At 40.6% G+C, this 26,806-nt stretch overlaps 1 protein-coding gene and 1 long non-coding RNA gene across 2 annotated transcripts; one reads left to right on the top strand and one right to left on the bottom strand.

Annotated features, from left to right (window-relative positions):
• Positions 1 to 125: 125 nt before the first annotated feature.
• Positions 126 to 13,284, bottom strand: mylk5 (myosin, light chain kinase 5). Its single transcript, XM_089018943.1, has 17 exons — positions 13,073 to 13,284; positions 11,622 to 11,765; positions 10,880 to 11,032; positions 10,613 to 10,780; positions 9,769 to 9,804; positions 8,189 to 8,316; positions 7,823 to 7,976; positions 7,447 to 7,746; positions 6,776 to 6,881; positions 5,899 to 6,102; positions 5,536 to 5,753; positions 4,002 to 4,125; positions 2,112 to 2,264; positions 1,902 to 2,031; positions 1,417 to 1,504; positions 1,200 to 1,340; positions 126 to 496 (listed from the first exon to the last, which is right to left on the bottom strand). Exons 1-17 carry the CDS (start codon positions 13,176 to 13,178, stop codon positions 285 to 287), a joined length of 2,565 nt encoding a protein of 854 aa, XP_088875069.1. The 5' UTR covers positions 13,179 to 13,284; the 3' UTR covers positions 126 to 284.
• On the top strand, positions 7,625 to 25,515 carry LOC148885530 (uncharacterized). Its single transcript, XR_016118088.1, has 3 exons — positions 7,625 to 7,749; positions 8,133 to 8,324; positions 25,279 to 25,515. It is a non-coding gene; the product is annotated as an uncharacterized LOC148885530 (long non-coding RNA).
• The last annotated feature ends 1,291 nt before the right edge of the window (positions 25,516 to 26,806 follow it).

Genomic DNA, 26,806 nt, shown 5'->3' with positions numbered 1-26,806 from the left:
CATTCTGGCGAGCTGGAGTCTATCCGAGACGTCTTCGGTCAATAAGCGTGGGACACCCTGAACCGGTTGCCAGCCAATCGCAGGGCAAATTATTGAAGAAAAAAAAAAACAAGTTGGTAAAAATGTAGTTTTAAGTAAGAATGTTATTTAATTCCTGAACAAAATTGTACGACGATAATTTCTTCACCAATTTCATACATATTAAAAAGCATTTTTTAAATAAATGCCAGAAATACATTAAAAATCTGCTATCCCTTAAGGATCTGCACTGTATAAAACAACATTCAGTCTGAATCTCGGACAACGAGTGAGGCCGAGCAAGAGGTTTCTCCGTGGTCGTTGGTGGCTTTGCAGGTGTAAATACTGGAATCGTGTAGGTTCGTTTCGACGAGGATTAGCGTGCAGCGGCCGTCATCTTCGTACTCGATTCGGACGGTTGAAGATTCCTCCACGGGTTCCTCACCGCGCAACCAAACCACATCTGGGTCGGGATATCCTAAATTCAACGAAGATAATAAAACCCCGTTTGAAACAACACATATGTGAGTCAATTACAGGCCTGAGTTATCGATTCAGCAATAGCATCCTAGTTACAATTAATAGGCGAGAACAAATTGAGTTTGTTTTAATCGATTATCCAGCTCATAAAGCAACACAAATAATGTTCATGTATAATTCCGACTTGGTACTGGTACTTCTGTCGCAAATAGCTGACAACAAACTGCTAACTGTTGTTTTGAATACACCCGTGATAATTCTAATATCGCTAGCTAGCTGCTAATGACTCAAGAATAACTTGGACTTCTTATTCTCGTGCTGTTATCGCATACATTTCTGCTTTAGCCATGTTTTTTATATATTTAATCCTCGTTTCAGGATGAAATGAAATATGCTGACGTTCAACCACCTGGCGTCACATGGAACCAGTGGAACTCAGTGAGAGCATAGTTACACGTTATTTAGTTATTTAGTTTAAATACTGTACAGCTAACCATAAAATCGACGGCATCTTATATTCAGCTAATACTGGCATGAACATTATCAGAAAATCACAAAACTAACTTACCCGTTTTGAGCTAAAACACGGTCTAACTTCCAACCAAGTCACATTTTTTTCAATCATCAAACAGTTTTGTCACATTTGTTTGTTCACTGTTGCGCAGAAAGACAGCCTTTAAAGGATTTCTATGAGTTCTTACCCAGGAGGTGACAGTCGAGTTGAGCACTGGCCCCTGTGGACACTATTTGGTCCTGCAGAGTCTTGGTGAAGCATGGGGGTCCCTGCATCTTACGCTCTAATGAGAGTAAGGCAACTTCTGTCTCTGGTGTCATGGGGCATTCTGAGTCAAGAAGGAAGAATTAATGTGAAACTGCTGATGAGATAATCAAAATCAAGCAATACAAATGATCCGTCACCTTCAATGGCACTGGTGGGAGAACAAGCGCTGTCCCCTTTGCTCAGTAAAGCCATTCTCTTTAACGCCAGCATGGCCTTGCCTGCTTTCTGTTGAGCACAAGTGAAATGATGGCAAGGTAATGTAAATACCATTAGCTAATTTAATGTATCCTACACCGTTAGTTACAACCCGGATAGTTAAGGATTGACACAGCCGCCGGTGTCGCTATATTGAACAACATACAATAAACACAATCAGCTTCATGACAAATGTTGATTGCCTCAACCGACAGTGTTCCTCAATACACAAATTGTCTAATAGTTAAGCCAATTAACAGCCAACCTTATTTTTTCCCTTCTTTTTTTCTAAATCGCTGACTTTCAAACATGCCTCCAATGTCCCAGATACTATACTGTTGAACAAATGCATCTTGGTTTGCATCATTTGTAAAATACACATTGATAATAAAACAAATGTCCCCCCATAATAATATTTGTCATTTACCTTCCATTTCTGCCTGGCAAGAAAGCGCTTCATCTTCTCCTTGGGAAGACTCTTGGTGGAGGCCAGGGTTCCAGAGTCGAACGCCGCCATCCACGAGTGAGCCAGGGCATCTTCACAGGACATGCGTCGTCTAGGAGACGGACAAAGGAAAACACTGTTAGGTATACCTACACACTATAGGATGCGCCGAGTAAAGTGTCTGGAGATCACCTGGGATCTTTCTCAAGCAAGGAGCTTATGAAAAGTTTGGCCTGGTCAGTTATGTCCTCAAAACTCGTCTCGTCAAACTCCCAGTCAGCCGCCGTCACCAAAGCCAGCGTGTCGGCGTCGCTGCTTCCTTGGAAGGGTGATTCGCCGCTAAGTCTGCAAATACATGGCACAGAAAGACAGGCAGAGCGATGTGTCAAAATTTATTTAAGTAATTAAGTAATTATTCCTTGTTTAATTGCCTAATTTCTATTCGGAAAAAAAATATAAAATCCATACGTATTTTCAGGGTTTTGAAATTTATCATAACATGAAAAATACAAAATAATATTAATATAACATTTGCCCCAAATAAAGACAAATAAAATCTTAGCAATATATTTACCCTGTCTTTCCTTAAAGGACAACCGACGTCTCCAGACAAGTTGTGTCCATAATTTGTAAAATGGCTTCAAATGACTTCTACTGAGCGTATTTTAAAAAGATTCCACCGCATATAGCAACATTTTACGTTTTAAGACTCGCGCTGAATATTCAGGAAGTCTTGTTTTTGAGTTGGTGACCACCCCGTACTTGACGTCACTAAAGGAACGCCCCCTGACCGAAAAAAAAGACATTGTAGCAGTCCTTCCATCACGTCAATGTATTTTGCTGTATTGTTTGGTCTGAAAACCTTGTGTTGCACCCAAAAGCCGGCAGAAGAAGGTGTCCAAGTTCCATATAAGGAATTTATCAGCCTGTGGAAACGGAGGTGGCCACAGGAGGTCGCCATTTTGTGCCTCTTTTCTGGTGATCGTTTCTCCCCAATGTTGCCTCAAAATGGCATGGAATAAATTCTTTAATTGATCGCAAACATGTATGCTTTCCTCTTCAGAACTATTTGAATCATATTCATAACTGGAGGTGTAACAAGAAAGCATATTCTCCGAATCTGAAGCCATTGTTTTGATTCTCAAGCAATGCAAGACGTCTTGTCGTGACGTCACGAACTGGGGGCGGGACTTTCTGAAAATGCCCAATTCGCAGCTCAATTTTTGGCAGATTTTGGACACTTTAAGTCATTTTTATTGGTGTTTTGCATTTCACTAAAAATATCAGCCTGCGTGTTTTGGGTATTTTAGATGCTATAAAACGTTTTTCTGATGTCAGTTAGGAAACAAAAAAGTGATGTCGGTTGTCCTTTAAATAAAAATGAAAAAAAATGAAAAAAGACTAAAACAACGTAGGAAAATAAACTACTGGAACAATAGGCACATTTAAATGCCTTTGTAATTATTGCATGTTTGCTAATTTCTATTCTGAAAAAAACTGTTACACTGTTTTAAATATAATCATAACATTTAGAAAAATACAAAATAATATTCATATAAAATTTGCCTCACATAGACAAATAAAATCATCTTAACCATATATTTACCCTGTCTTAAAGAAAAATTGGGAAAAAAAGAGAGGAAACAAAGTATTTAAAAAACAGCATTGTAAAATAAACAAAAGGAACACCATGCAAATTTAAATGCGTTTGTAATTATTCCGTGTTGAATAATTCCTATGACGAAAAAAAATAACAGAATCCATATTAACACTCTTTTAAAAATGATCATAACATTTTGAAAAATCTGAAATAATATTCATATCATATTTGCCTCTAATAAAGATAAATAAAAACATCTTAACCATATACAGTATTTACCCTGTCTTTTCTTATATTTTTGTTTCTTTCAAATGTCGATAACCTGAAATTGATGCATTGTTCTTGTTCAATAATCTGTTTAGGCCTTGCACGAATGCAACATCCTCTATATGTCCAAAGGTCGGCCACTATCACTCAACTCCTCGTGTTGAGCTTTGCATCTACGCGTGACAACTTAATGAGGGTCACGGCCAAATGCTTACAGTATGTAGCAGATGACGCCGATGCTCCACATATCTGTGGCCAAGCAAACAGGTTCATAGTTGATCACCTCAGGGGCCACAAACTCTGGGGTCCCCTGCATCACCCGCAGATCAGTCTTGCCATCTATCAAACAGTTAAAATCAACATTTCAAGGAAATGGTAGCTTTTCATTTCTTGTCTATAAATAGTCATCTCCGAAGGTCCTGTCTTTCCATCTAGTGGGAAATTAATGTAATTTTAATTTGAGTAAATACAGTCAAGGGGGCAAGGAAATTTGCTTGAAACAAAACCTCCAAACCGAGTTTGGTGCAGGGAGTGAACAACTAAATATTTTTTGTGGTCGACTATGATAAGATGAAAGTCGATTATCAGCAGTAGACGCGTGAATGGAAATCCTCTGTAAATTCTCTGTCTTTTCTGTAATATCGTACAAAAGCTATCTGGCTGGCTAGCTATTTAGCTTTCTAGCTATTAGCTATCTATTGGCTTGCTAGCTAGCTTTCTATCTATTTGTCTTACTATTCTATTCGAGTTACTTCCGGGTTGAGTGAACACTGGCGCGTGTGGCTGCCACTGCTCACCCACAGAAAAACTTATCCTGTGACTGTAAAGTGACTGAGAGTTTTGAAAGGCGCTTATAAATGAAATGTATCATTATTATTATTATTATTATTATTATTATTATTATTATAAATTGGCCAATTGGAAAAAAGAATGCCATGTACATATGATTAGTCGACTAGGGGAAAATAAATTCAACTTTCCAAAGTGGTTGATAGCCTTTAGCTCATTTACTGCCAGACAATGTGCAAAAAAAATGTGTCCACTCCAGTGCCAGGGTTTTTGTCATTTTCCCTCAAATTGCAGGACCCACAGAATATTGAGTGTTAGGACTACATAAATATTCAATTCAGCGTTCCAAACCTTAGACTCTTCTTTCTTCAGAGAAAAAGAGTTAATTCCTAAATTATATGAGTCTGGAGTGAGCTGAGCTTGAAATGGGGGAGGCTGTACAAAATACAAAACATACATATTGATTTATATAGTGCTTTAACAACAGCTAAAGCTGTAAGAAAATATTGAAAATATGACAGAGCGCCATTCCCGAATTAGTTCGTTTTTTTTCTTGCTTGGGTGCCGATAAAGCGTAGGCCAGACTTCTGGCAATGTTTCCCTTCCACAAGGGGGAAGCATTTCATTTTTTTTTGCATGTTAGCACTTTGTTTGACAACCACCATCATTTCATGCTCATATAACTCCAAACCCATATAATTTAGTAATTAACTGTTTTTTTTTCTGATGAAAGAAGAAAGTGGAAGGTTTCTTAGCCTGCATTGAATGTTTATGTAGTCCTAAAACTCAATATTGTGTAGGTCCTGGAATTTGAGTGACAATGCCAAAAACCCTGGCACTGGAGTGGACACATTTTTGTCTGGCAATGAATGAGTTAATTGTGAACTAAATATAAAAACAATTGAGCAAAAAAGCCCCTGTATGTCTCTCGGGTCCATCTGATGGTGCGAACCAACATACCCAGTTGAGTAGCCAATCCAAAATCAATGATCTTGACAGCAGTGCCGCTGGTGTCGACACACACAATATTCTCAGGTTTGAGGTCCAAGTGGACGATGAGTTGCCGATGCATAAAGGAGAGCCCCTCCAGGATTTGCTGCATGTAGCGCACGCTGGCCGGCTCCGTGTGCTCAAAGCTGTCGTCCACGATCCGCTCAAAGAGTTCCCCCCCTGCGATGCTGCACACAAACATCGTATCATTGTGCGTTCTTTTAGGTTAAGTAGCCCCAGATGTTTCTTCATTTGCTCTTCAACCATTCAGATCTTTAGTGAACCTAACATAGTGACCAAAGATGTGTATAAAAGTAGTGCGATGGTACTCACAACTCCATGACCATAACCATGTCAGGCTTGTGGTCGTAGGCAGCCAGGCAGCGGACTAACTTGGGATGGTGGAGTTTGTTCATCAGCTGGATTTCCTTACGGGCCGCTTCCCTCTCTTTGGTGCGTCGGCCTTTGTAAAATTTTCCGGCGCACACACGGCCGCTCAGACGGTGCTTCAGCTTGAACACCAGGCCAAACTTACCCCTGGTAAAGTGGACGACGGTACAAAAGTATTCAGGACATGTGTTTGACGGTATGGGGTCAATCAATCAAATCAACAAACACAAAGAGTTTTGTGCTGCTTAGTACAGGTTCACTGTAAATGGGTCGAGTATTAATTAACTCATTCGCTGCCATTCCCGAATGTATGCCAATAAAGCGCTGGTCAGACCTCTAGCAATGTTTTTTCCTTTCCACAAGAGATCATCATTTGCCTTTTGTCCATATTCGTTACAGCTTCAGCTGTTGTTAAAACGCTACATAAATCAATATCGACAATAGGTATTGTCTTGTATTTTGTACAGCTGCCCCATTTCAAGCTCGGATAACTCCAGACCCATATAACTTAGGAAATAACTCTTTTTTTTCTGATGAAAGAAGAGCGTCTAAGGTTTCTAATTCTGTATTGAATGTTTATGTAGTCCTAAAACTCAATATTCTGTGGACCGTGCAATTTTAGTGAAAGTGACAAAAACCCTGGTACTGGAGTGGACACATTTTTGCACATCGTCTGGCAGTGAATAAGTTGATAATTGATCGGAATGTTTCTGAATATTTTTTTTTCATACATGTAGACTGTAGCAAAAGTCAAAAAGGGTAGATAGATCTGTGCCACCACATTTTTACCCTCGTCACAAAAAAAAAAAAAAATCCTCACATGCCAAGCTTCTCCTGAACATCGTAGTGATCTGTGACTTTGTGCGCGCAATCAATAGAGACGAAGGCCCCGGGGCTCTCCTCTTCCTCATGTGTTTCCACAGAATCTAGATAGACAAGAAGCAACAGATCCAAACTAAGTCTTCTTGAGAAAGAACATTACTTTTTTTTTTCAGAAACATGACACTCTGGTATTTGTAAGATTTTTGCTGTTTTGCAAGTTTCAATTCTAAGACTGAGAAAAAGTGATACCTTGGTTTTCGACCATAATCCGTTCCATAAACCTGTTCAAAAACCAAATTGTTCGAAAACTGAAACAGCACTTTCCATTATAATCAATGTAAAACATTGTAATCTGTTCCAAGTCTAGAAAAGAACTATTTAAAAGCACTTTTTAACTATTTTACATCATAAACTGGATAAACACATAAACATAGAGAAGGTCATTTGCAAAATACTATAAAAACAAACTTTAATATGTTTTATTTTCACCATTTTTAACATTAACTTTGGAACATAAAAACAAAACAAAGTTTGGTTGAGAACCAAATTTCAGTTGTATACCGGTGCATAAAAAAAACATTTTTGCTTGACAACCGAATTGGACGAGAACCGATGTTTGACTGCACAAACAATCGTAAGCATACATGCACAGTATATAAAAACACTCACCCCTGTGTTCCATGCTGACCCCAGGCGATGCTGGTCCAGGCTGACTGACCCCCACCGCGTTGTAGGCCCGAACACGGAAGCTGTACTCCTCTCTAGGCGGCAGTCCGCTACACACCCGGTACGACGTGCTTGTACACTGGGCTGTGAGCTCACTCCATTCCTGGCCTTTGGGTCGGACTTCCACCACGTAGCCCAGCACGGCGCTGCCTCCGTCGTAGCAGGGCCCCGACCAAGACAGCACAAAGCTCCCGGGGGACACCAGTGAGACCAAAGGACAAGAAGTGGGAGGCTGCGGCCTATCTGGTGACCATGATTTTCACTTCCATTGCTGCGCTTTTGTAATGTCGATATTTATTGTGCATGTGTGTATCCTTACCAATGACGGAGAGTGTGAGTATGTGCTGGGCTGAGCTCTTCCGGTCCTTGACCACTATGGTGTAGCGACCCGTGTGCTGTGCTCCGGCCTCTGCCAAGACCAATGTGCTGCTATCGTCCGAGTTCTCTGTCCAAACCTCAGGACTGTCCACTATCTGCGAGAAAGTCACCCAAAACAAACAACAAGCGTCATTGTCAATACATGCATAGATCGCTCAAATTCCACGAGAGGTTATCGGGGTTGCAACATGATGACAAATGTATCTTTTGTTCATCAATGCAGAACAAGTAAACACTGTTCTGTATTGCAGGAAGTACAATAAAATTGGATCAAATGGTTGCCATCACGACCAGAACATCACATCACCTGCTCCTTGTTCCGGATCCAGCAAGACACCACAGGGGGGCTGCCGTTAAATCGACATGTGATGCGTGCCGGATCTCCCGCCTTGGCCTCCACAAAGTGAGGCGGGTTCTCCAAGAGCAACATTGGACCTGCCCGGGTGAGTGACAGATATGTCTGAAAATAATTATATAGTTCAACAAACAACCGTTTTGTTGACACGGTCAGCGCCTCGAGACATTTATGCATTTATTACCATACACAACCAGGAATACATTTTCTAGCGCATGTCAACGTATATGTTTTCCACATATTTTATGTTTTTTTTTTATCATTTCAAATGTACAGCGTACTACAACTTTAGAATCAGAAAGCCTTTAATAGTCCCACAATGGGGAAATTTGCAATCTACAGCAGCAAAATTGGGGGGGTCAAAGATAACACAAAGTATTCTGTGCACAAAAGAAAAAATAAATCAAAAAATGGTAAACCGATTTTACTGTAAATTGAGGGGTTGGTATTTTTCTACATCAAGGATTGCCGAAAAAGGAGAGATTGACTCCATTTCAATGCAGCTTTTCTTTTTTTTCCCTCTCGTCTTGTCTCGTAAAACTCCGAACACACCCTCTTCCTGCCTCGCGACCTCCTGCCCTTCTCCAATCAATCATACAACATTCCAAAGCAATAAACGCAATATAACTCCGACAACCCCAATAATTTAACAAAAGATTACATTACAAAGCTTGAAAAATATGTCAATTCAATACAATGATATATACAAAACATATTTTTTACAATATTTTGTACAGTTCTTTTTATGAAATATTTTAGCATAGTTATACATTTCAGTCTTCTAACATTTCTAATATGCATAGAATACTTTGTTTTTATCTTTTCACCTCACCACCCCCTTTCGATGTTGCTGCTGTAGATTGTAAATTTCCCCATTGTGGGACTATTAAAGGCTTTCTGATTCTGGCTCAAATCCTGTTCGTCTCAACTGCTGGTTGTCAACGACAATGCTGCCGCCGATCGCTACGATTGTTACTATTATTGCAAAACAGCAAAAGTAATCCTCAATCGTACATTTTTTTATCGCTGCATACGGTCGGATTGACAAAAATATAATGTGCACATGCGCGTTAAGCTGTCTGCATTTTTGCTTGTGTTAGCGGTTTTTTTAAATCATTTCAAATAATGTACGGCGTACTACAACTTTTATATGAGAATTATAATAATTTATAAGGGTAGCTATTAGCCAACATTGACAGGTATGCAGTACAAGATAGCACACCAAGTAAGCGTAAGGCAAGTGTGTCAAAATCATTTTTTTGCCGCGGGCCTCATTGTAGTTAAAGGTTTCCTGTCAAGAGCCGTTAGGAATTTGCGGAAGCCATTAAAATGTTTAATCCCCTCCACATATTACATATACAGCGCACAACAAATTATTGAATCGGTAGTTTTCAAATTTGAGGTCACAAATAATGACTGTTATTGTGGTTTGCATCATGGAACTTGATATGCTTAATTTGCTTTCACGGGCCGAATGAAATGACGTGGCGTAAGTTGCGTAAGGAGTATAAAGCAATGAATAACAGTCTTACGTGTTGCTGAGTTGGCTCTTTTCTTTGGAATAACCCCTGCAAGGAAAAGGCAAGATGCTTTTTAAAAAGAATGGGGTGTGGGATAGTCGCGTTGACTTCCCTACATGGCACTTGTAATCTTCCTTTCCTTGACATTTCTTTATTGTCTGGCGGTCACACAAGCACCGGAGATGATGCATTTTCCTGTTTTTGCTCCTACAAGACATTAGCTCCAGTCTCAAGGAATGATTTTTTTTTGAGAACAGCCAGAAATGGCCATAATGATCCTAAATGGGTTCTTTTGGTTGGGGCCTGGCCATGATTTGGTAAATTATATGTTGTTCAGCAAAACAACTGTTGGGAGTTAAAAAAACACATCCCGGGGGTGCGATTTCCCCCCATAGAAAAATCAAACCACATTTCATGCCTCTAATAACTGCCTTTAAGGGCTTAGTATTCAAGAAAATCTCGTGATCATTCTGGAGGAAAATTTTGTTGTGATATGATGTTGAAACTTTTTTTGCAACAGTATATTACAATGTTCATGTTGCTAAGTAAAACTACCTTCAAAAGTAGGAGAGCACCCCAAGCCATTGCATCTGCTTCAAATTCAGATCTCTCTTTGAGCAAAGGGTTCCTGGGACTTTTTTTAAGCTCGCTCATCATTGATATGCATACCAAAAGTCATATCTATTGAGACTGCTTTCAAGGTCTGAATTAAAAAAAACATCCTAGAGGGTGCAAATAACAGATTTTCCTGTTTCTTTTTTTACATGGCATTTTTGTGAGTCCCATCTTGATTGGTATGACGACCAAAGTGAAGGCTTTGCAGACTGAATGAGCAATAATCACATCAAATCTTAACCTTGTGAAGAAGAGACTTGATTTTGCGGCTCAGAGCTGTTCGGAGGGGTGCTCGGGGATCCTCTGGAGTTGAACTGACCCTCCCGAGAAGGCTGAAGTGGCTTCTCGCTTCCCTTCATGCTCTTATTTACATGAGCTTGACTCCGCATGCTACAAATAGTTTCAAAGTCTGTTGGCAGAAAATGGTCATTAAATAAGAACTGACTCATTTGACAAGACGACAAATACAAGAGATGACAAAAACACTCTTCATATCATTGGTCCTCACCCGTAACAAACACGGTGGCACAACAGGAAGTCTTCCCTGCCGTGTTTTCCGCCACACAGGTGTAAGCGCCAGCATCCTCTGGCAGGCAGTCGCGCACAACCAAGCTTACGTTGTCGCCTTCCATTGTGGGGATTCCAAAACGGGCTACCTCACCTGCCATTTGGGAACGAACCAATGATGGTCAAATATTCAGAAGCAGAAGTCCATGTTTCTTTATGGTGAGGGATGAAACCTATTAGTCTCTAGTTGTTTTTCTATTCATTGATCACATCTTTCTGCCCTTTCTGAGCTTCCAATCTCCTGGAAAATCCCCTCTGGGGTTAGCTTGCTTTAGCTTGTTTTCCGTCCCCGTGGCTGTTGTGGATTTTTGGACAATAATAACATGATTTCCCTAATCCTGTGAGGATTACATGATTTAGCCCATTCCCAATCCCCAATGACTCTTGATCTGGTCTTTGACCACATCTGCATTGAGTACCTTTGCATTTTCAGCCATGGCTTCCCCAGACTTGAAAGCAGTTATGGCATCTGTTTCGATTCCCACTCCTTCAAATACGTATATGGAATCATTTTACAACCGCTAAGCTTGAAACCTGATCACATTTTTTGAACACATTGAGATGGTGAAGGAGGCCAAGTCAACTGGCCAAGTATCTCTGTTTTTTTAAGACCAATACAGTGATGAATTGCCTATCCACAGTATTTTCATTTTGGCATCCATTGCTTTGGCATCAAAGCTCACCGTTGTGCAACCATGTGACTTTGACGGGTCGCCTCCCGGAAAGGACGGCACCGAGGGTGATATTGTCACCCTCATCCACATAGCAGTCCTGTAGCGGCTGTACGAAGACAGGCGGGTCGGTACGATAGTGAGAGGAAGGGACTTCTGGACAGAATGCAAAGCAGAGGATGTCAACATTACAGTTTACTGTACACACTTGCAGATTATGCTAAATAGTTGCCTTTTGCTGTATTGTGTTGAAAGCACATCGGTAAAACTGCAAAGCTCGGATCACTGTTATTTGGGGAGTTCAACATGTAAAATCTAAATTCAATTCATCTTTTACTCCGGTATATGGCAAGCTATAGGGATAGCAGCACTATTTCATGTAGGCTCACTGTTTGGCAAGCGGTACCTCAACCATTTTTGATCAAATGAGTCTTTCTGGCTTTTTCAAAAGAACCGAATTCGCAACCATAAATTTACAGGATAGCTCCCACACCCAGCTATGAAGCTACAAGAAACGCAGAACAACCGTCAGGTGATGTCAACACATAACATTCGTGTTATGTGTTGACCTTTTGGGCATAGTTGCGAGAGGTTTGTCAGCAGTGTCGTTGACGCTTCGTCGACATCAGGACTATATTACCTTCTAGGCTGAAGGGAGCACTTTGACTCAACTTGTAGCTGCTTTGAACAAAAAAACAACACACCATTTAGAACACTGTTCTAGAAGATATCTGCCAAGACTTGTCGAGGAAATTAGGATCATAAAGTCACTGCTGTGGCAAAAATGTTACCTCGAAAATGTTACGTTATTCATCCAGTTGTTGGATCACTACTCTGTATTAAATTTGAAATATGGCAAGGGAAAGAGAAACTGAATTCTGGTGCCCATAACGCAGAAGAGATCTCCGCAAGGGTACTCCATAGGGATTGAGTCTGTGGATTGATTGGACTATTTTAAGCCTAACAAATTTTAGATCACAGCTCTGTGTTTAATATCTAAATATAAAATAAATTAAAACTAAAGTGGACTGACTTAGCCTGTGTAATACGTTCCACAGTCATGGCACGGCCCAATTCCAATCCCACTGGAATTGTGAAAATTATTTTGTAAAGGCTATTAATCACCGCTGCTCTGTATTAAATATAATAGAGAAAGAAGAAAACCTGTGACGTGGTGCTCATATTGTCCATATGGTCGTCCTCTTTGTCAGGTAAAATGCTTTCTCTATTGGGTTTAAGTCTGGAGAGTGTGACAGCCTGTATTACACTATCGAGTTGCTGATCTAAAATGTTTGTTCAATGTCTTCAGAACACCTGAACTCCGAGTCCAGTCCTTGAAAATTATAGGTCACATTTCATTTTGCTGCTCCTTCAAAGCCATGATGTCATTGAGGTGAAGCACCACCAATATGCTCACACTTATTTCAAAAGCCGTTCCTCAAAGACAACAATTAAGTCCTCACCCGCATCTGTCGCCACTCTATCGGCGCTTCTCGGCGCGTTCCCAGACTTGATGTGCATCCTGAAGGTGGACACGTAACGTCGCTGTTCTCCCGCATCCACGCTCATGATGACTGCTTCCTCTTGCGGTCTGCTAGAATTTAGATTGTCATTTCCGCGCCTCGGTAGCTGACTTCCTGTCTTCTTGCAGTCAATGTGAGACAAAACTGAGCTGGCTCACATTCACTCCTCATACTCTCCCTTTTGGATCCAGCCTGACTCCACCCTCCAACTAGGAGGCGCTACCACCAACCTGCATGCTGCAAACACCTTATCGGCTCTCAAAAGCCCTTTCAACATATAAACAAAAGGTGGAGATTTATCAAGAGCCGGCCAGGCAAAGGTCTCATTGTGCTCGTTTGTTTCAGTCGTTTTCTGTGGCTTACTTTATCAAGCAGAAAAGTGTTGGCGGCATGTTTTTTAGTGGATCATCACCCACCTGTGGACTGTAAAATGTGTGAAATAGTCATTAATTCTTAAGTATGTGGACATCTTCCTCGAAGAGCGAGAGATGTGACGTCTTGTTTTATAACAGTATCATCCATATGCTGTAGCAAATGCCTTGGGGAGGTGTTTCCCCCCCACTGTGGAGAACATCTGCACTAGAGGTGGCAACTCGAGTGGCATTTATGGACACAGCACTCAGGAATCTGTCCTCCCCTTCTCAAAATTCCACACCGGTGATCTCACAGAGACCACAAAGTACTCAATTCAAACATTGCCCGAAAAAGGTGGAGAAGACAAGGGTTGTTCATGCATTTCAGCAGTGAATATTATGTTTTTGGTGGTTAAAAAAAGATTTTGTTTTTGCAACATTACAGCCTTTGAAATTACAACTATGATTCTTCATTTCTTCTTTTTTATTCTTTGCCAAATTCAGAAATTTTAATCCAAATACATTGTTTAAAAAAAGCAGCTTTACTCATTCACTGCCAGACATGCAAAAATGTGTCCACTCCCGTGCCAGGGTTTTTGTCATTGTCGCTCGAATCCCAGGACCCACAGAATATTGAGTTTCATAGGACGAGATAAACATCCCATACCGCGTAGGATACCTTAAACTCTCTTCTAAATTATATGGGTCTGAAGTTATATGAGCTTCAAATGAGGGTGGCCGTCCAAAATATAATACATACATATTGGTTTATATAGTGATTGAACAATAGCTGAAGCTGGAACAAAGCACTAACATGGAAAAAAAAGGGAAATGCTGCCCCTTTGTGGAAGGGGTAAAAAAACATTGCCAGAGGACAAGGCCAGTGCTTTATCAGCACCCAAACAAGAATAAACAAAACCCAAACAAATTTGCGAATGGTACTCCACGTTATATTTTCAATTCCTGCATAAATTTGTGAGTAGCAGTGAATGAGTTAACTTTAACTTGTTCATCCTCAACAATATTAATAGGTTCTCCCTGTTATTTATTAAAATGGCTTCAACTCTGTAATTGACATTTGCGTGGCGGGGTTCCTGCGGAGGTGGGGCAAGAGGGGGGTCTTTGCATCACCTCTGACCAGACACAACAGACTCTGGAGCCTCTCCTACCACCTCCGCCAAGTGGTCCCCCTCCTGAGGACCACTTGAGTCCTGAGTCTGGAAAAACAACCGCTGTGATTTGCAATTATCCCACCAAGGCTGCTCCAGTGTCAACATGAACACAGGTCCAGATGGGGTCTGCTGCTTGTCACTCTAGAAACAGAAGTAGAGAGCTTTTAATATGACAGTTGAGAAAATATATTTTGAGTGCAGTTGTAGTAAATGCTAAACTGCGTGTAGTCACTGCGTGCAAGGAACAAGATGACTATCTCATTTTCTTATCTGCATTTGTCATTGAGGAAGTGGTTGCTGCAAGCAAAGTCCAGAGACAATATGGGTAGTTTTGTTCTCATGCAGATGATCATTTCATGGTGTGTAAAAGGCTCGTTCTTGAAACGAATCAGTTTATTTCCTGCTTTCACGGTTACTTATTGGATTGTGATGAAAAGCAAGAGCAAAACCATGGCCAGGCTCTCACGCCACCTTCTTTCGATTTGGATAAATTCCCTAAAATAGGAATCTGTCAAAGTACAAGACTTGGAATTTCCCACAAATCATAGCTTCAAGCTAATATGTGTAGACTACCTCCTCACTGTGCATGGGCCATTGATATTTTTTTATGCGTCCTGTTATGATTTACCCAGTTGTGTGTTGAACTCAAACTGATGTCCGGAGTGGATTTTTTTCCACCCAAAAACTTTCTGGTGAGCGCGAATGACTGAGAAAAGACTGCTTTGAACCAAAGTGGATGACTGTACAACTGAACTGCACTGCCCTCTATCGTCTACTCACTTGCACTGCAAGGCATTTTGTAGAACCTGGCTCGGATTCCATTTAAAATCGTTAGAAACACACAAGCCGACTTCATCATCTCATCCTTATGGTACTCGCACTCAACATTTAGCACTGCAACAACTAACCTTGCGAGGGACTGTGAAACTGCTGACCTTTGACCAAAAACACTTTTGACTCCTGATCATTACAGACATGGAAACGAATGTCAGCGTAACCCAGGCTGTGGGCAAACACATGGAGAGTAGACAACATTGTTTCTTTACTACTTTGTGCACAGTTTGTGAAAGCAAATAGTAATTGAGAACATATCTCAAGCCTGAATTTGAAGAGCTATGACTGCCTTGTTTCACAATACATTAATAGGATAAAAAATTCAATAAAATGTTGGGAAGCCCAAAAAGATTAAAAAAATAATACAAATAAATAATAATAATAATAATAAAGTAATTAATAGTAAAATTATATGTAATAATGATAATAAAAATAATTAATATTAAATTATATGTAAATTAATACTAATAAATATTAAAATGTATATATAAAATATTATATATAATGTGTAAGATCTAATATATATAATTTTAGTACGTATATACATATTTAGTAAATAATAAATAGTAACATATGTCATAATAATACAAATAATAATTATTATTAATTGTAAATTATATGTCGTAATAAATGGTAATAATAATACTAACATTGATATATAAAATATATATGTCTAATATCTAAAATTTGAGTACATATATATTTGTAAATAATAAATAGTAAAATGATGTTGAGTAATAATACAAATAATAATTAATAGTAAATTATATGGAATAAAAATAAATAATATACTAAAATGTATATATAAAATATTATGTAAAATGTCTCATATATAACAATATCTAATTTTAATAATAATTATTAAATAATTATGTATTATTTTTATTATTATTTTGTACTATTAAAACTGATTTTCATTCTCCTAACGTTCAAATTTGTCTCTTTGAAGAGTGACTGAAGTTTCTGAGCCTTTTCTTGTAGCTAATACATTTTAACAAAAGATGGCGCAGTTCACCATCACAACTGAGAGCCTCGTGACGTGAATTAATTTGGAGACAAGACAAAACAACAGAAAGCAACCCTTTCTCCCCAAAAAGTATTTGCCATCGTCTCCCCTCGCTGCAAAATGTTTTTTTTTCTTCAACTATGTATCTAAATTGCTTTTCTCACGTTGGAAGAAACGACAGCTCACATTCAAGCTTTACAAAGGTTTTAGGACACACCTTATTTTTATTGAATTATTAATGCGTCAATCAACTTTAAATAGTTCCAATGAATGTTATCGCTCAAGACTCAATGCCGTGATAGGAGAGTTCTCTTATGAGCTTGGTACAGAAGAACAATCCCATAAAATGGGGACATATTTTTCACAAATGCTCCCCACCTCACCTCACAGTTGGATTTGGAGATACAGAAAAACAGGGGTGCCCCATTCCCGCCCCCTGGGTACCCCACGCTTTAGTCTTCTAACATACTCGATTCACTTGATCAGGTTTCTGCTAAGCTTGCCGAAGAGCAGAAGTTATTGCGAACAAACTATTATGTTGTAATTAACATCATCATATTACTAAAAATAATACTTAAAATATCTAATTTCATGTTCACAAATTCTGACTTTGATCATCATATTATTATTTCCAGTAGTAGTTTGTCATATTACGACCGCTTTTGCACTTTTGTCAAAAACAAAAACATTGGAAAAATAACCAAGACAATGTACATTTCAGTTTTGTTGTGACGGTGGAGGCTTCTAATTGATCATTGATCTGCATGGAATTACCTATTGGACTGTGATAGTGCCACCTGCTGTGTATGGTGGGACGCTTTCACCTCTGTCCCTTTTGTGGTGTCTCCTCTATTTTGCTCGCACTGTACCTATGCTACAATAGCATAGCCCAGTGCAAAAACACTTTTCTTAGGAGTTGAGTGGTGCACCTTTCGGCTGGTCCACATGGAAGTGATTATGTGAAATTACAGAGATCCTACAGAGTTGGCGAGACCTCCTATAACCACTTGCTCATTCATCTTTGGACATACACTCATGAACACCAACACAACAAGCTGTGCATGTCGCAAGCGAACACACGCAGAGGTTGAGGAGAACCACATACGCGCAGACACACACACCTTGCCCGAAGCTGTTCATTCCCCTCTTGGCTGTGTTGGGACAAGGCTTCAGTGTGCCTCCCTCCCTGCTGCCCTCTCCCTCTCTCTCTCTTGGACGGGGCCAGGGCTGTAAATTCCTCAGACAGGGTTGTTTAGAGGGCCTCCATTTAAACAGTGGGTTGCGGGGAGGGAAAGGCTGAGGGGGGGCAACACGCTCACCAGAGAGGAGCCTACTCAATAAGTCATCATCAAAGGCTCCGGGCCCCGCAGACGCTCATGGGAGAGAAATTATTGTTGCACACGGGATTACAGCAATTTGTGTGTGAGTGTGTGTGTTGGGGGGGGACTACCTGTTGCATATACTGCAGTGGTGGGCCGTCAGGGCCTGCAAGGCCTCCCCTGCTGGCCTAAAAATAACACAATCACAGACTAATGCTAATTAGATTTTGCCCATACATTTTTATTAAGTAATTCCAAATTGTCTTTCAGCTTCCTTTGACTACTTTTTCCCTTGTGTGTTGCTTCCAGTTGTGTGTTTTTGTATTTAAGCCTTTAACCAATCACATTTCAGCCATCATTTGTTACTGAGGTCAGAAATGTACCTGGATGCCTTCAAAATCAGTCCTGCGGGCCCTGGAGCATAAAAGTAAATGTCGATGAAACTGTTGCTTTAACCAATCAGAGTTTGAGTTGGCAACCCAAGGCCTGCTGGAGGGCGCTGGGAACGCCCGAGTTTTTGCAAACTATGATTCAATCTCTTCAATTGCTGCGGTGGACTGCAAATTTCCCCATTGCGGGATGAATAAAGGTATTCTGATTCTGATTCTGATTGACTAGTCACGTGATTGGCTAGTTAGTAGCCAAAGAGCTGTTAGGTGATAAAAGCATACTGGCCAGAGCTATCACACTGTATCTGTCGCGAGCTACATTCGAAAATATATTGTCGATTTAATACCGGTTTTGTCAACCCACAATGGCTGAAGGAAGAGAAGAAATGGATTTGGTTGCAGATATACTGTTTAAGCCATTTCAAGACTGACTTTTCAAGAATAGAAGAATAGTTGGACATCATTGCGAAAGGTTGGACAGCTCCGAAGCTAGCAAAAAAATAGCAAATAATATTGCTATTTATGAGGTTATCTTGATTTCACACGTTCATAGTAAAATTTATTATATCTATTTTTTTCCTTTCTTTTCTTTCCCCTTCCTTTCATTACTTTGCTGCTGTGTTACTTCCAGGGTAGAGTGAACGCTGGCGCGAATGGGTGCCGCTGCTCACCCGCACAAAAAAATCCTGTGACTGTAAAGTGTCCTTGAGAGTTTTGAAAGGCGCTTAGAAATTAAATGTATTATTAGTATTATTATTTCTCTTGTTTCCTCAAGTCACAAATTATAGCGGGCGGCATCCTCTAGTGGACGTGTAGTAAATCACTAGCACTACTGAAGGCCTGGGAGTAACATGCATGGCCCGCCACTGATATACTGTATAAGTGTCCCAGAGGTGGCATGCCGGGCGACCAATGGAGATCAGGCTTACATGTTTCAACTTGAAAAATTAAGACTGAATTCTCAACATGTATTTTTTTAAGTCCAAAATGAATTGATAAAATAAAAAAATGATAAAAGTGTATTATTTACTGGAAATAATGTGGCTTATTTCCAATAAATAATACACATTTGTCTTTTTCCCAGGAAAGGTTTTCCTGGGAAATGACAAAAGTGTATTATTTATTGGAAATAATGTCACTTATTTCCCAAAAAATAATACACATTTGTCATTTTCCCAGGAAAAGTTTAGGATTTTGATAATGGAAAAAAGTGAGTACAACGTTGGGGTGTTGCCGAAAAATTTACATCTTAATGCAAATTTATCATAAGAATGCACATGCAAGCAGATGCGTATGCTTATTCAAATAATTCTTACTTCCACGACCATCTTCGGTCAGGTATGTTTTGCTTAGCTTGGATTGGATTAGCCTTTATTAGTCTCGCATTGGAAAAATGTACATTTCACAGCAACAAAGTGATAAAAGTAAGAGGAAAGGAAATGAAGAAGTAGAAAAACAAAATACAGGAATTCCTGTAAAGGCACCACTCTAGCGGCACCTCATTTTGCCATTTCATTTGCTGTTACTTTGCTTTTGTGTACTGTCTTAGTATATTTCAATGTCGTGCAGTCAATTAGAGTGATTTGTCATAGATGTAAAAAAAAGGATATTCTCGTATTACGCCACACTAAATGACTTATTATGTTGCATGTAGGTGTTTTTTTTTCTTTTTATAGCATGTATCCAACAACAAAACTCTTCCCTAAATATAACTCTACATTGGCAGTTTGTTGGCATAAGTGTGAACATAGTTTGCATTCTAAATCCAAACATTGCAGCATAACCACAAAGAGCTTTAATTGTCCAACACAGTGACTTGTCTGTTATCATTCGTCACTGAAGCTTTAAGGACAGTGGCGAGCATGTGTTCGCACTGTGGTATCTAGTTGCACATTTACCATTCCAATGCCTGCATGCACAGTACACACACATTCACGCACATACGCACACGAAAACTCCTCCCAATCAAGCCCATTATTATCCCAGGCATGCTCCAGGCTCCCAAAATATCTGTCAGACAGCTGTCGGCACCTCTCGGCGAAGCAGCTGGAGGGGCTCTTGAAGTCGTCCTTCTTCTTCTTGCCTGATAACATGCACAGCCTTCCCTAAGAGAGTCGAGCCCAGATACCCCGCCTGCCATTGCAAGACTGTACTCCCACCACCACCCCTTCCTTTACCCAGCAGCTCCCTTAGCCCCTCTAATGGCCTCTCCCGAGCAGCCTACAAGCAATAAAATAGCAGACAAATGGTGTGCACGAGGCGTGAAAATGAGCCACCGGGAAAAATAAAGCCAAGAGGATAGCTGGGGTGAAGACACTCTCCAATTACTATTAAAACTTGGGCGTGACAAACATGTTGATCTAATTATCAAGGCAATATGGCGCAGAACTTGTTCATCTCGATGAATCAACCTTTTAATAATTTCTGCTGGGCATCATACCTACACAATCTGATTTTTAATGGAGTCTGGTGTTGAATTTCTGCAAAGTCATTTTAATTGAGCGATTCTTAGGTTAGTTTTTTACTTCCGTTTAAACAAAGCTGGGCCAAAAGAAACACTAGAAAATGACAAGATTTGGGTTTGGGGAGAAAAAGATGTCAGGCTATTGAATATTTTAGCATTTAAGATACAGTATTTTACACACACAGAAAAAATAACTCATTCCATGCCAGACGATGTGCAAAAATGTGTCCACTCCGATGCCAGAGTTTTTGTCATTGTCACCCAAATTCCAGGACCCACAGAATATTGAGTTTTAGGACTACTTAAACATTCAATACACCGTTAGAAACTTTTGACTCTCTCCTATCATCAGAAAAAATAGTTAATTCCTAAGTTATATGGGTATCCAGTTATCTGAGCTTCAAATGGGGCAGCTGTACAAAATACAATACAATACATACATATTGATTTAGATAGCGCTTTAACAAAAGCTGAAGCTGGAACAAAGCGCTAAAATGGACAAAAGGCAAATGCTGCCCCCTTATGGAAGGAAAATAAAAAACATTGCCAGAGGTCTGACCAGGGTTTTAGTGGCACCCCCCACAAGAAAAACCACGATCCGAACAAATTTGGGAATGGCGCTCCACGTCACACTTTTCAATTCCCAAATAAATTTGGGAATGGCAGTGAAAGAGTTAAACATACAGTAAAGTCTCGTTATATCGATATTCAAGGGAGTCCGAAAAAATATCGATATAACCGGGACTATCGATATATCCGACCCTGTTTGCATGTAATTTTCTCCGTGCGTACATAGAAATAGTATCGATATAACCGGGACTATCGATATATCCGATATCGATATAACGAGACTTTACTGTATATTGAAATTTAATATAGTTATGATTATACACAGCCTTAATTTATCTTTTTCCCTGAATTTTAATAGCATTTACCAGTTTATTGTCTACAAACATTGCCAGGTAAGATTTTGGACCATGGGACTACATTTACATCAGTCCCACAGTAGTACTTTTGCCGGCTAAACCATCACACTTGAATAAGCTTAATTTGTTTCAAATGGATAAGTTGAAACGGCATCTGTGTGGGGTTGTCAGCATTGAAATGAGTAAAGTCATTTTCGCCAGTTGTCAACTGACTGAAATGTAATCAGACCGCTGTAGCCGGTCTCGGACAGGCACTCGTTGCTAACCGCTAGTCGCTGCCTGCTAGCGGCTGAGGCTGACGCCTGGTTCCGTATTATGTAATGATAGCTCAATTAAATTGCGTTTTTTTGTGACCTAATTTTGGAATTGAACATGATTTGAGGATGATGTGTGAAAGTCAAGCCAGCAAATGTGCCACAAAGGCTAACGTGAAAATTAATACATAGCGAGTAATCGATGAGAAGGTTTCTTCAGCCGTCATCTGTACAGATGACGGCTGAAGAAACCTTCTCATCGATGGACCACTCCTGTACGACTGAGAGCTTACACAGACGTATAGCAAGTAATGTAGCTGTCATAACGATGTAGACCAGGGGTGTCAAAGTCATTTTTTTTTTCCACGGGCCACATTGTAGTTATGGTTTCCTCTCAAGGGCCCTTATGAATTTGGGGAAGCCTTTTATCCACTCCACATATTACATATAGAGCACGCAACAAATGAATTAATAAGTAGTTTTCAAATCTGAAGTCAAGAATAATGACTGTTTTTGTGGTTTACATCCAAAAGTATGACATTTTGGTTCGGATTTTAGCAAGCATCATGGAATTTCACAAGTTTGATTTGCTTTCGCGGGCCGAAAAAAAATGATGTGGCGGGATGGATTTGGCCCCCGGGCCTTGATTTTGACACATGTGATGTAGACAAATACAGGAACTGGTTGCCCAATTCAGGAAAAAAAAACATTGAGAATTTTTTTTAGAATACTCAAATTATTGTAGGATTTTTTTTTCACCCATAAGAGCAAATATCTGAAAAATGGAAGTGCATGTGGATCACTAATTCTATGTGACCAAGTCATTTTATGAGTGTCTATCCCTCGCCCGGACGCTACATTGCCGTGGTATTTAGGCTGACCGCACATTTTGAACATTGCAAAAAAGTGAGCTTTGTGTGTGTGGCTGTATCACAATCCATCCACGCGGTTAGCATCTGGTGTCCAAGTCCAAAATGTGATGTGCCAGCGTGCTGAGCTCAGCCCAATTTTCAACGGCGGCCATTGGAACGTGTGGAGAGGAGAGGAGAGGAGAGGAGGGGGGGGGGGGGGGGTGCGAGAGAACATCATGGACTTCCTTTGGAGATTCCAAGGACTCGCGGGATAGATAGATGTGTTCTGGAAAATGTCCACTGCTCCCCTATGGTTCATCATAATATATGACTGCAACTAATCCAGAGTGCAGAGGTTGAGTTCTTTTTGGGCCTGTGCCAAGATGTGATGAGAAACAGGTTCGGTTGCATGTCTTTACGTTCCTCCTCCTCTTTCTCTTTTGTCTTCAAACGACCTTTTATGCAAGCCTTATATTTGCGGGATAACTCCAAAGAGTTAAAAGGTGCTGCATAAAGACATAGGCACTCATAACTTTTCTATGAGAAAGCTTGCTTACATTAAGAACCACATCACAATAAAAGACTCCGGGAGCATTCTCCCAGCTTGTCGCTTCTTGCCTTCGAGCGAGCGAGCCAACCTAGCATGCAGGAGACAACATCTGAGCCAAGGGACGCGGGACACGACTGACACCCAAAGGAACGGGTGTCGACGGAAAAGTGAAGGCCACGTGAATGATCCTGTCTACAGTTTGCCGAAGTATCATCATCATCCTCATCATCATTATCAGCGTCAATCCTGCAGACGGCAACCTGGATGAGTCAACGGCAAAGCATCTGATTGTGTTTCCAGATGTTTCAAGGTCTCACGCAATAACCTTTGAGATGAAATATCAACATCATCAGGAAGAATGCACGCCTATTTTCCTTCTTGGACGCAGACAAAAGGATTCAAAGATGGTGGATTAGAAAGTGAACACAGGGTTGTTCCATTGCCAGATTTATCTGATTTGAAAATGGAGCAAGAGGGGGCTGCTTTTAGCAAGAAAAAAATAATGATAATCAAGACTCAGCAAATGTAATTACAAAAAAATGTACAGTGGATAAGGTGATTTAGCTAACATTAGCCCAAACATAGGAATTTTCAAGGTTTCAAATGACATGAACTGAGTCACAGCAGCACAGTGTCCTAGTAATTAGAACGCTCACCTTAAAGCCTTTTCACACTGCACTTAGCAATTGACGAACCCATTGATTATTTCGCGCTATGAGCATGGAACGCCATGCCGCGTCATAATAATAATAATAATAATCTGAATCAGAATCACCTTTATTGCCAAGTATGTAGAGCACACAAGGAATTTGTTTCCGGTCGAACACGCTGCACTAGTATCATCAGCCAAAAAATTGCAAAGATAATAATAATAATAATAATAATAATCATCATCATCATCATAATGCATTTAATTTTTAGCGCCTTTCAAAACTCTCAAAGTAACTTTATAGTCGCAGCATCATTTTTTTTTTTTGTGGGTGAGCAGTGGCAACCACATGCACCAGCGTTCACTCATCCCAGAAGTAACTAAAATAGATAGAAAGCTAGTTATCTTGCTAACAGATAGCTAATGGATAGCCAGCTAGACAGTTAGCTAACTAGCTAGATAGCCATATTGCTAATAAATACCCAGCTATATAGCTAGCTATCTAGCCAAATAGCTATAAGGCTATCATGGTGCAAGATGGGCGTTAGCTGCAATGTCAGAAAGGGTTGGCAGGGTGATTTCAGAGTGCCAACAGAAATTATGGCCAACCAGTGGGAAAATCTTTACTTCTTGGTTTGTGTGTGTGTGTGTGTGTGTGTGTGTGTGTGTGTGTGTGTGTGTGTGTGTGTGTGTGTGTGTGTGTGTGTGTTGTGTGCGAGATATTCTTAAAATGGCATTGCCAAAGTGTAATGTAGCTTTAGGAACAAGAAACACATTTAATCTTTATCAACCATTTACATTTACATTTTGTAGCTACATTGGTATAATTTTTTTTTACCTTTTATGCGCATTGCATTTTTTAATATATGTATGTATTTCATTGTATTTTGGACAGCCACCTTCATTTCAAGCTCAAACAACCCCTGACCAATATGACTTCGGAATTAACTTTTTTTTCTGATGAAAGAAGAGAGTCTAAAGTCTCCAACACTGTACTGAATGTTTATGTCGTCCTAAAACTCAATATTCTGTGGGTCTGGCACTGGAGTGGACACATTTTTGCACATGTCTGGCAGTGAATGAGCTAAATGCAGTTTTTCCTCCCCTATATTCAAGACTTGCTTGGCAGTTAGACTTTATGAATTTGAAGTCACAAATAATGACTGTTATTGTGGTTTACATGGCACAATTTGACATTTTGGTTCGGACCTGAGCAAGCATCATAGACGTTGACATGCTTGATTTGCTTTTGCTGGCCGAATAAAATGATGTGGGGGGCCAGATTTGGCCCCCGGGCCTTGACTTTGACACTGTGATCTAAATAGTTGGAGAACATCTGAATTAATTTAGATTTTTCTTGTTTTCTTTTGACTCTGCAGGTTAAAATCATTCTTGGTGCTCACTCCATTCATCGGTAGCCTCCAAACAGAAACAGTATGTCTTCAACTGGACTTGTCAAAGTAAGTGACATGCCAGATTCTATTCTCGATCTATTTTGCTTGCATGCAAAAGGAAAAAGCTGGTATTTGAACCAGGGGTGTGTTCACATTTTACGTTCAGCGCAAACGCAGGTTTTCCATCAGCCTTTCCAAACCCGGCGCCTTTTTCACCCTGAAACAATCCCTTTCGCCGTCCGCTTGGAGCCATTCTCCCTCACTCGCCTCTCTGCTTGGGTGCAAAGCCAAACAAGCCAGCCATTAAGTTGAGTTAAGCGCAGGAAGTGGAGGAAGGCAAAGGGGGTGGCGGGGTGAGTGGGGGAGTCTTTGGGATGGGGCGTGTTGGGGGGGGGGGGGGTTATGCGGGAGTGTTTACAAGGAGCTAGTCAGGTTTCAGCAGCACTTTGAAGTGAGCAGCGCACTGGAGACTGTCTGTCACTGGAGGCCGAGGCCTAGCGCCGCTCCACTGACTCACTCACATTCCCCCCATTCATTTGAGCGGAGAGACGAGGAAAGGAGGGCGGGCGGGGCGGGGTGGGGTGGGTTTCGGGCTAGAATAGACAGCGAGAAAAAGAGGCGCAGGTCGATTTATGTCTCACCCCGCCACCCCCTCACCCGTCTCTCTCTCGCTTGTTCTTCTTGGAGTATCTCTTCCTACCTTTCATCATCTCTAACTGTCTGTTGTTCAAGCCCGTCTGTAGCCAAGGCCCGATCGCAGATAAGAACACAAGAAAGGAGACTTTTGTCCGAGTGTATAGGAACACCGAAGTCTCCCAGTAAACTAATATGATTACATGCACGCACACAATGGTACATTCGGAGCCCTGAAGCCTCCCTGGCTGCTCGGCGAGAGGATCAGCTTCCCTGTTCTCCCTCTCCCCAGTACATTGATATACACACACACACCCATGGCCTTCATTACATCAGCGTCAAGATCCATCCGTTTGGAGCTGAGGAACACAGCTTGGGGGATTCCAGTTTGGCAGAGTAGAAGTAATGCTGAAACCACCTTTTTTCCTTTTTAGATTCCATCCAACAAACAGCCAGGCAGGCATGCGGGAAGACTTTCACGCCTATCCGATGGCGCAGGCGTTTTTCGCCAGATGATCCCTGTGTTGTTTTAACCGCGGCCTCTTGAACAAAAGGGGGTGTTTTTTTTCCTTTCTTTGTGTGTGTGTGTGTGTGTGTGTGTGTGTGTGTGTGTGTGTGTGTGTGTGTGTGTGTGTGTGTGTGTGTGTGTGCGCGCGCGTGTGTGTGTGTGTGTGTGCACTTAGTGGTCTTATGTGTGAGGCGAGCCATCATTTGGAGGGGTCACGTTCTCACAGATTTCACAACAACCGTTTTGGGAGGAGGGGGAGAAAAAAAAGCAATCCACAGGGACTGCTTTTTTGTGATTGCAACTTTCCAATATGTCTTATTTTAGTCATTTAAATGCGGTATAACCTTCGATCCCCCCGCGGCCCCAAAAAAC

Source organism: Hippocampus bargibanti, linkage group LG17, assembly GCF_051943395.1.
Source record: "Hippocampus bargibanti isolate YZ-2025 linkage group LG17, ASM5194339v1, whole genome shotgun sequence".
NCBI classification, from domain to species: Eukaryota; Metazoa; Chordata; class Actinopteri; order Syngnathiformes; family Syngnathidae; genus Hippocampus; species Hippocampus bargibanti.
The sequence above is the reverse complement of the archived record's forward strand: the minus strand, read 5'-3'. Positions and strand labels throughout refer to the sequence as shown.